Raw genomic sequence first — 10,037 nt, 5'->3', positions numbered from 1 at the left:
CGTGAAACGTTTTTCTCTTATAGAGAACGGACAAGCACGGGTGGGGACAGGCAAACGAAGGATTCTGTGGCAAAGAAGAGAGGCACGACACATACGTTTTTGACAGTCTAGGTGATTCCCGCTTTCTAGCCCTGACACTGGAAGCGTCGGCTTCTTGCATTCCGGTTGCTCTTTTCTCGGTCCCAAAAAGACTGCCAAGCATGTTCCTAGAACTCAGGGGGGTCCGGAGAAGTGCCTCCAAATAAGAGCATTTTGCCGTTCTTTCAGTCATCTTTATTCTTCTTCCACATGACTCTTCGGGTTCCCCTGACACCCGCGAAACTCCGGAGGGGGGTGGCTGGTGAGACGAGTGAGTTTTGAGAAGCAAGATTCCCCATTCTTAAAGAACGGACTTTCTCCACAGACAGAAGAGGAAGTATCGCGTGGATACCTAACTCTGTTTGGGTGTCAGCAAAACTGTGTGCGACGGCAGCAGAATCTACCTCGGTCTCACTCGTATATTGAATGTGGATGTCCCTGCACACTTCCCCACAAAAAGGCTCACCTGGAGAGAGGGGAGAAAAGCCAACGAACCATTTATTTCTTTGAAGTTTACATGCCGCCATAAGGCGAATACTCTACGAACACGTTTCTGTCTAGTCTTGGGTCGTCTGTAGCAAAAGGAAGAATCCCTCCAATGGCAACGGAACGAAGCGGAGAGCCTCAATCTAGAAATCTTTGCGACACCTCACTCTCTCACCATATAGTAGTAGCATCGTGTCTCCCTCGCAGGTCGACGTTTCCACTAACAATCAGCGGAGAACGGGAAAATAAAAGCCTGAAATCCCTTGCTCGAATCAAACACCTACAGACTCTTGCTCCCTTCTGTGTGTGTGGTTCCTTCTCATAATAAACAAAAACGCGGCAAAACGCCAATCGACTTGTGGCACGAAGGGCGGCAAGCGAGCTCCTTTTTATTTTGTTTCGCCGTGCGTGTGAGGGGGGCTGCCTTCGCACGTCTCGCCTTTGCGCGGCGATTTGGAAATGCGACAACGTTTTCTCGCCTAGAAAGGTTGAGATGCTTTACCAGATGTCGACGTAAGCTGGAGCAAGAGGTGACAAAATTCAGCGCAAAGACGCGGTGAGTCGGGCTGCGCGTGCCTTTGCCGCAGGTTGGAGAGGGTGTGCGGATGTGTGTGAAACCACGCGGTGTACATACACCGGGAAAATCAAGGCGTTTCCGCGAGTCTCGAAGCCTTTTCGAACCCCGTGACAAGACAAAGAAAAGGGGGGTCGGGGTTTGTCGCTTCGTGTTCACATTGATTTTCTCGTTCAGCGGTCTTCTTTCGCTGGCTCTCCTCTGCAGAGATTCTGAGGGAGCCGCGACTTCCGTTTATCGCACACCCAGCCACCCGTTCGCGTGTCTCGCTGTTGCGCCTGGTCTTGTGTAGACCCTGCTGGGTGTACATACACTCCAGAAACGAGCAGAAAAAACACTCGCAAACGAGGAAGTCTGGTGCGAGAGAGCAGTTCCGAGGCCACGCTCCTTTTTTCTTCGGAGCCTCCCTGAAGGCCGTCAACGTCGTGAATCCTCTGTGGTGCCCGTTGGAGCCAGCGTTCCCTTCCGTTTTGCCTTATCTCTCTTGTTACCTTTTCAGGGGTCACGTCTCGCCTGCCTCACCGTGCAGGCCCTCCCCTTTCCTCTCCACTCCTTAGCTGCCGTCCTACGGCTTGCGTTTCCTCGCCCTCCAACTCCTGTCTTCCGCTCTCGTCTCCTCTCCTGTATCCTTTCTTTCTCCTTTCCTTCTTCCCCTCTTTCTGTTTCTTTCCTGCGGCCCTTTTTTCTCGTTCGACTGCCTCGACTTTCTGCCTTCCGGCGTCCGCCATGCCAACTGCGCCGAAGAACGCAGCCTCTCCCGCCCCAGCAGCTGCACCCGCCCTCAAAGACCCGGTTTCTCTCGCGGGCGCTTCTGCAGCCTCTTCGCTTCTCGCCTCTTCCGAGGCGTCGCGCACCAGTGAGGAGAATCAGAACGCGGGCTGGCCAGCTGAGACCGGCGAATTCGAGCGAAACGCGCCGGCGCGCCCAGACCCTTCCTCGGCCGCGGGGAAAGAAGAACCAGAACGAGAGAAAATGTCGAACGAAGGCGCTGTCCCTCCGCCCTCACCCGAAGGTCTCCGGCCGGAGCAGCGAACCACGAACGCCAGCGAGACCGACACGAAACAGCCAGCACCATCGCCTCTTCCCACACTCGCCTCTCTTTCTTCTCTCGCACCTTCACCCCTGCTTGCTTCTGTCTCCGGTTCTCTCGCGTCTCCCAAGAATGCAGGGACTCTCGAGGAGGCAGCCGTGCCGGGGAAGAGGCGCGCGAGCGACGACGCCGGCTCACCGTCTGCGTCGAGGAAGCGCCTGCGGAAACCCGACGAAAACAAGGAGCCGAACAACACAGCGACAGTCGCAGGGAAAGACGAGGCGAAGGCCGGAGAGGCGAAGGATCAGACCGCGCCGGCTGTCTCGACAGCAGAGGAGCGGGACTCAACAAACACGCGCCGCCTGCGAGCGGTTCCCGAAGAAAGCGAGGAACGCGAAGAAAGTGAAGAAGAGGAGGACGAGGACGAGGAAGAAGGGAACCGAGATGACCCAACAGTCATTGCAGAGGAGTTCACAACTGGAAAGTGAACACGAAAGTTTTGTACGACCTCGTGATGAACTACACGCTTGAATGGCCTTCCCTCACAGTTCAGTGGCTTCCCGGCCTCATCAGCGGAACGTACGAAGAACGAATTTCACCAAAAAGGTCTACACAGTCATGTAAACGCATACGCATACAGATGTACATGTGTGCATATTTGCTTGTATTTATGCATGGTTGTACGCCCACACTTCATGCATATTCATTCACCCACTCAACGACTACAACACATGCACCCTAATCCTTATTCATATACTCATGTATGTACACACACACACAATATATATCTATATATATGTAGGCTTACATACGTGTAAAACGGTATATATAACTGTATGCATTTCTGGGTAGAGAGGGCAGAAAAGTCTTTGTTTTGGAATGCCTGCAGCGAGTGCACTTCTGTTCGTTTCGTCTGTGTGTTTTGCCTCGGGTTTGCAGCGCCGACTCCGCCGCAGTGTCTCAGAGACTGCTTGTGGGGACGCACACGAGTTCCGGCGACGGCAACTCTCTTCTGGTCCTGCAGGTGCGACCGAGCGTCTCTCTCACCCGAAGCCGCGACTCGTTCGTCGCGTCCCAGACATTTGTTTCTCCCTTTTCGCGTGTCCCCGTTTGCTGAGACAGCGAGGGAAAGCCTCGCGGTAGCAACTAAAAAGGAACCCCTGCTGCTCTGCAGCCCACACCAGGCACCCATGCCTGCTGATACACCTACGCATGTCTAGTACTCATACACGATGACATGCATACGCGTGTGCATGCGTTGATCTGGATGAATGAATGAATGTATACCTCTGTATCAAAAGAAATATATATATATATATATATATATATATATATATACTTGGGAGGCGTAGATTCAGATATGTATTTGTGGATTTCTATCTCTGTTTGGAGAGATGCGGAGAACTATGAACGGAGGTAAATTGCGATGCCCTCTAGGTGTCTCTGCCGGCGAAGCCGATCGAGGACGAGGCGTCACGGGCGTATGTCGAGCGTCCTACAGGTGAGACGAAAAACGTTTTCACGGCGGGCGTGTGGGGTCTGATGATACGCGTTTTCGTCTTTTTTTCGCCACTTTTCCGTGCTCTCGCCCCAGCATCTGCCGCGCACCTGCCCTGAAACGTGTTTCGCTTGCCATCGCCTTCTGCCGTGTCGCTGCTCTTTCTGCGGTCTTCCCTCTCGCATCTGTTTTCTGCTCCTTTTCGATTGCCACGTTCACGCAGATTACGACGGCTTTAGTTTCGGAATGAACCCCTGCAAGTTCAAAACGGTCAAGAGCTTCCCCCACGACGGCGAAGTGAACGTGTAAGTCAGGCCTAGGTGGAGAAGAAAGCGGGGAAAAGAGAGGCCGAGAAGGAAACAGGCAGCGTGTCTCGCGCTGGCGCCGGAGGCCTTGCTGGCAGGCAAGAACGGCAGGTCTCCTTCGTTCCCTCTCTTCCGCGCTCCCTCCCTGTCTCTGTCCCTCTTTTTTTGTCACTGCCGGCCTCTCGCCTGAGTCCGGAGAGCCGCCGCTGCGCCTCAGTGAACTGCTGCTTTTTCAGTTGGCCGCGGGGCGCCGAGCCGCCCCGAACAGAGACGTGCCAGGCCTGCGTTGTGTGTGCGTCCGGTGTGTGTACAGCGCAAGATACATGCCCCAGAAGCCTGACATCGTCGCCACCATGGGCCCGCAAGGGTTCGGTGAGGAAAGACGGCACGAGTTGCTTGGATTTCGAAAGAAAAGTCGAGAGCGAGTTGCTTTGCAGAAGGCCCGCGGTTTGACGTACGATATAGGCACGTGCCGAGCTCCAGCTTTCGCTATTTCGACAACTGCCTTTGTCTTCCCCATGTCCTGTTCAGTTTACGTCTACGATGTTTCGCGCGTCTCGGCAACGTCGGGGGGGGCTCTCCTGAGGCTCCCCGCTCACTCTACTGACGGGTACGCGATCTCTGGTCGCAGATCTCTGTGCGTGCTTTCTCTCAACTGCCTTGCTCTCGTTCGTTTCCGAATGCGGACTTCTGTCCCCTCTTTTTTCTCTCGCGGCATGGATGGACGAACTTCTCTGTCCCCGTCGTTTGCGCGCTTGTCGCTCCTGACTCTGCCATCGCGGCTCATCTTCTCTTTTTTGCGATCCTGCCTCAGGCCGACCATCTTCTCTTTTTGCTTCTCTTGGCGACGCTGTCCCTTTTTTCCCCTCGTTTTGCCTTTCCTTCTTATCTTTGATGTTCGTTTCGTTTCCTGTTTTCTCTCCCTTTCTTTCCAAATGAAGCTTCGGCTTAGCTTGGAATTCCCTCGTCGAAGGGCGTGTGGCGTCGACCTCAAACGGGGGCACGATTTGCCTGCACGATGTACAGGCGGCTCTCGCCTCTTCCGCTGCTGGTACGTGCGAAAATAAAACTCGACTTTGTGTTCCTTGACAAGCTATCAGACGTGAACGAGCAGAAACCGGCCTTGGTTTGGACAAGGGAGAAACAGCCCTCCTCGCGTGGAATCGAACGCTTCTTGACTAAAACAACGCGTGTGCAAATTCAAAGCACGTCTGCGGCACCCACCACCGCTGACATACACGCTGCGTGGTTTTGACTCTTTCCGCGTTCCACGCAAATGCGTTTGTGCTTTGGGCGTAGAGACAGGAGTCGTCCTGTATGCAAATAGGCATCTCTTTGTAGGTGTGGGCAGCTCCTTATATGCGCATCTGTACTTAAATGCGTCTCCAAATACCTGCAAATATATGTGTTCATATATATGCACATGTATAATGCACATATATATGCATAGGGATGGGCACCCATTTACTTACATCTACGCGACGTGTCGGCCCATCTAAATATCTCGCTATACACCTATCCGTCTCCCCGCGTTTACATAAATAGATGCATCTATACGCGTAGCTACATGAATGTTTATAGCTTCAAATGCATATATATATATATATATATATATATATATATGAGCATACGCGTTTCGTCGTCTCGTCGCGTGTCGGGTTTCGTTGAAAAACGCGATTTCTTCAGGGGCGCCGCTTCGAACCTTTACGGCGTCGAAGAGTGCAGTGAACGACTGCTGTTGGATGGCCGACGACGCGTCGTTGCTCGCAACCTGCGGAGATGACGGCGTCGTTAGTCTGTGAGGCGAGAAAAACGACAGGCGAAACGGCTCGGTTTTCGCCACTCCTGCAAAAACAGCATCTGGGATGATTCTGGCGCGATGCCGGGAGCGTAAACAAATGTTACGGGTTTCGTGTGACTCAGAAACCGAAACCACCGAGGAGAATCCTGTGGGAAGAAACAGGCCGCCGCTGACGTCTGCGCGTATCCCACGCACTGCTTTGCTTCTTTGCTTTCTTTGTGAATTTGTGCACGAGGCGGTCGGCGGCTGTAGACGTGCTTATGCGCGTCTCTGTTTTAGCTTTCATGTGTAGGTCTGGGAGGCTGCGGCAGGTGTCTGTGTGGACGCCGTTTTGCACTGGTGTTCGTCTGTGCATGCATGTTTGTTTTCAATTTCAGATGGGATGCGCGCGACGACAGTTCGAACGCCCCTGCAGTTCAAGTGAGCGGTCGCGCCCTGCGTTACGCTCGTACTCCTGGAAGCGGCTTCGTCCCTTTTCTTTGCTTCCGAGGTTTCAGGCCTTTCCAGTCTCACCTGCGTCCTGCGAGCTAGCCGTTGCGAGCGCTCGACCCCGCGGTTAACAACTGTCCCGGTTGCGGGACGTGTTTCGTGTGTTTCCTTTCCCCTTCCCTTCCAGTTGAAAGCCTCTGAGACGGACCTCCTCACCTGCTTGTGTGGCGACGAAAAGCAGCCAAACACCGTCGTGTGCGGAGACAATCGCGGGGTACGGTCCGCGTCTTCGCACTCCCTCTCCCACCTCTGCGTCCGTCTGATCTCTCTCTTTGCTGTCCGTGTTCGGCTCGATCCTCTCTCTGTCTCTCGCGTTTCTTGCCGACTAGCCTTGCTTCTTCCGCTCCCGCTTCTGTCCCTCCATCTCCTTGATTCCTTCCCAACCCAAACGGTCCTTTCTGCGGTCTCGGACTCGCTGGAGACGCCCCGGAGGCACCCCGGGCTCTCGCCTTAAGCAACATACCTGAGACGGTCGCGTGAACATTCCGCGAGATGTTTCCTCTGCGTGTCTCGCCGATTGCCTCCCCGAGTTGTGGCGCGTCCGCATGCATGTCTCTTCTTTGTTTTCAGACTCTGCGTGTGTTTGATCGACGCCGCGGCGAGAAACCCGTTCATACCATCGAGGCTGCACACCAGGGCGAGGTTACGCGAGTCGCTTTCTCTCCTTCTCAGTCGGGCCTTCTCTGCTCAGCGAGCCGTGATCGATTCGTCTCTCTCTGGGACCTACGGAAAGTCGGAGAAGAACAATCCGAAGAAGACGCAGAAGACGGCCCGCCTGAGCTGCTGGTGCGCATGCAAAGGCGGCCAATGCCTGTCGCCGCGAGCCCAGACACCTCGGCGTCGGCTGAGGGAGATCTCGTCGCTTTCCATTGCCTCCGCTCGGAACAAAAACGCCTGCGTTGGTCACGCCAGTTTGGGGAATTGGTCCTGCAGTTCGGCCTCTTCGCGTTGTTTCTTCGTGCGAGACTCTGGTTTTGACTGCATGCGTTTCCGGTGTACGTACAGTTCTCGCACGGCGGTCACGTGGCGGCAGTGAGCGACGTCGCGTGGAACCGGGAAGATCTCGCCTCTCTCGAGAAGGTACGTGGACAGAGCTCACAGAGACGAGAGGCAAAACACTCGAAACTCATCAGTCGTGGAAAGCGCCAACGCGACAGAGGAAAAAAACGGGGTGAACAAGAAGACGGCGAAAGAGGCGAAACGCCGAGAGAGAGGCCGCGTCGTGGAACGGAGAACAGGTGGAAGAAAAAGAACGGCACCGGCGCGCACACGAGAGAGAGAAGAGAACTGATAAGGGCGCAACAAACCAGAGAGGCGGAGAACAGAAGAAATGCGGCATGGGGTCGGGAAACGCGAGCCGACGACGCGAAAGTTCGAGGAAGAAGACACTCTCACAGAATCGAGATTTATACACGCGACAAGGACGTCTCGATGTTAGACCGGTTGGTACAGAATAGCAAACCTAACACTGTGTGAAAACGCGCCGGGTGAAAGTGGGGTTTGCCGGAGGCGATCCTGCGAGCGTTGTCGCTGCGGTGTACGTCCACTCAGGTTGTGGCCTCCGTCGGGGAAGACAATCGTCTGCAGATCTGGCAGCTGGTGAGAAGAGAGAGAAAACGGAAATGGGAGCCTCGCTGCCTTCGTAGCGTGTGGGATCTGGAAAGATTTGTGGACGCGCCAATGCGAGAGACAGAAAAGACGGGAAAACCGCTTTTTCCTTTTCCCAACATGCTTTCAGTTCCGCAGCCGAGCCGACACACCAAGCGGGCGAATAAGCCGAATATGAAGTTGGGCTGGGCGTTCTGCCTCGTCGCTTGTTTCCCCCGTCTTTTCGCGCTTCGTCCTACCTCTTGTGCTGTCTTTATTTTTCTGTCTCTTTCACCATTGTCCCTATTTCCGTCGCGCTTCTGCCTGTCTCAGAAACACTCGGTCTTCTGCGACGACGCCAGTGACGACGACAACGACGACGATGATGACGACGTGGAATAATGCAGAACACTCTCTCCAAATGTACAAAGAAGCGCAAACATATACAATTGTGTATATATATATATGTGAATATACATTGGAAGCACATATATACCTGCAAACCTTTAAACAGATACGTTCGTATATATACACATATATATTTACATATATTTACAACCCTCGCGCGAGTTCGCATATATATATATATATATATATATATATATATATAGATTTGTTTGGGGGGATTGTCCCCTTGCATGCAGTTGTCCTGGTGACTGCTTCACCGCGTTTACGGCTCTCGCGCGGGTGAGGAAGTGTCAAGCATAAACGCGTTGATTTCGGTGTCTGTGGTCTGCTTGTCCGTTCCAACGTGAGGCGTTTGGCCCTCGTTTCTGTTTTCGGTTTCTCAGTCGCCTCCAAAACCTCCACGCGTAATCGGGGAGACTGAAAATCGCCTTCGAAGTGCGGGGCCTTCTCCCCTCGGCGCTCTGGCACCTTCTGTTCTTCTGCTTTGGCCACTCCGCGCCGTGTCTCGCAAAGTCGAGGCAGCGGATCACGCAGGCACTTCGTTTTCGGACTCTTGCGAAGGCGTGCATGCAGTCTCGCCGTCCTGCGGATCCCAGCCCAGGGTGCGAACAGCGAGAACCCCTTTCGAAAACAGAAAACAACTCCGACTCTCGTTAAGTTCCCTAACGGGCGTAGAGAAGCATCCCGGGTCTTTTAGATGCGGAAGGCCAGCTAACCCGCTTTCTTTGAAATGCCCTCACGTATGCTAGAATGCAGTTTGTAGCGCAGCTGGAAGGTGGAATCGGTAGTAAAACGCGACGCATGCACCAAGGAGTTTCCACATTTTCGTTTGCCAGAAAATCTCACTTCCACCGCGCAAGTCTGCGGCTCTCCTGCCAACCGCACAAAGTGCAATCGCCGTGCATTCCAACTCTGGAAGGGGAAATTGTGGAACGAAGCGTTTCCACAGCTGGACAGTTTGTGCCTCGAAGGCGAGACATGGGTCCGTTGAAATTGCTTCCGAGCTTCTCAGAGTCGAGATTTCCTCTGTCCTCCACTTCACATGGAATCTGGCGAGGGGGCGTCTTGCACTGAGACGCACGCAGTCTCCCCAGCAACGGATGACTCAAGGCATACGAGGCCTGCCGCGACAGCACTCCGCAGAGACATCTGCCTAAGGTCAGCAACTGAATGACACACACACACACATGAATATATATATATATATATATATATATGAACAGTCTAGACGCACAACTGAAGTACAGTCATATCCCTATATATATATATATATATATATATATATATATATATAACGCAGAGGAGAGATCAGCGCTGCCTGGAGAGAAAGACGTATTTGTGGATCTGACGCATGGTTAGATAGATAGATAAACAGATCCGTGCAAGCGAGTTGACCGATTATGCGATTGCTGCGAAGACCCATGTTTTGATGTTTCCGGTTTTGTGGCATGGTTTCTGTTGGGAAACTGAAGCTTGCGAAGGCCGCCGTTTCCCCCCCCCCCCCCCCAAAAAAAAAGGCACCTCGTTTTTTGTTTTCTTCTCTGTCCCTCGGGCTTCGTTCATGGACTGTCGAGACGGCGCGGGTTTTCTGAGGAATCGACGCGAACGCTCTCTTTCGGTTGCTGCCTAGTGCTGCCTCGCGCCTTGACAGGCCTGATTTCGCAAGACTCTCGAGACGGAAGGAGACATCTCGTCGCGCGAACAGAGTTCCGTCTCTCCCCTCGCAGAAGGACCGTTCTCATTCGCGAAGACGCCCTTCGTGTCTCCGCGGAGGAAAATGA

The 10,037-nt window shown here is 53.6% G+C and overlaps 1 protein-coding gene across 1 annotated transcript; it reads left to right on the top strand.

The window, feature by feature from the left end:
- Positions 1–1,864: 1,864 nt before the first annotated feature.
- Positions 1,865–8,250, top strand: NCLIV_063770 (hypothetical protein; the record flags this gene model as incomplete). The annotated part of the gene is made up of 13 exons (XM_003885928.1): positions 1,865–2,652; positions 3,108–3,192; positions 3,606–3,669; positions 3,890–3,971; positions 4,285–4,343; positions 4,503–4,581; positions 4,913–5,022; positions 5,658–5,761; positions 6,389–6,475; positions 6,832–7,047; positions 7,267–7,341; positions 7,813–7,860; positions 8,182–8,250. 13 exons carry the CDS (start codon positions 1,865–1,867, stop codon positions 8,248–8,250), a joined length of 1,866 nt encoding a protein of 621 aa, XP_003885977.1.
- Positions 8,251–10,037: the final 1,787 nt, after the last annotated feature.

This window comes from Neospora caninum, chromosome XII, assembly GCF_000208865.1.
Source record: "Neospora caninum Liverpool complete genome, chromosome XII".
Taxonomy (NCBI): domain Eukaryota; phylum Apicomplexa; class Conoidasida; order Eucoccidiorida; family Sarcocystidae; genus Neospora; species Neospora caninum.
This window is presented reverse-complemented; position numbering and strand designations above follow the sequence as displayed.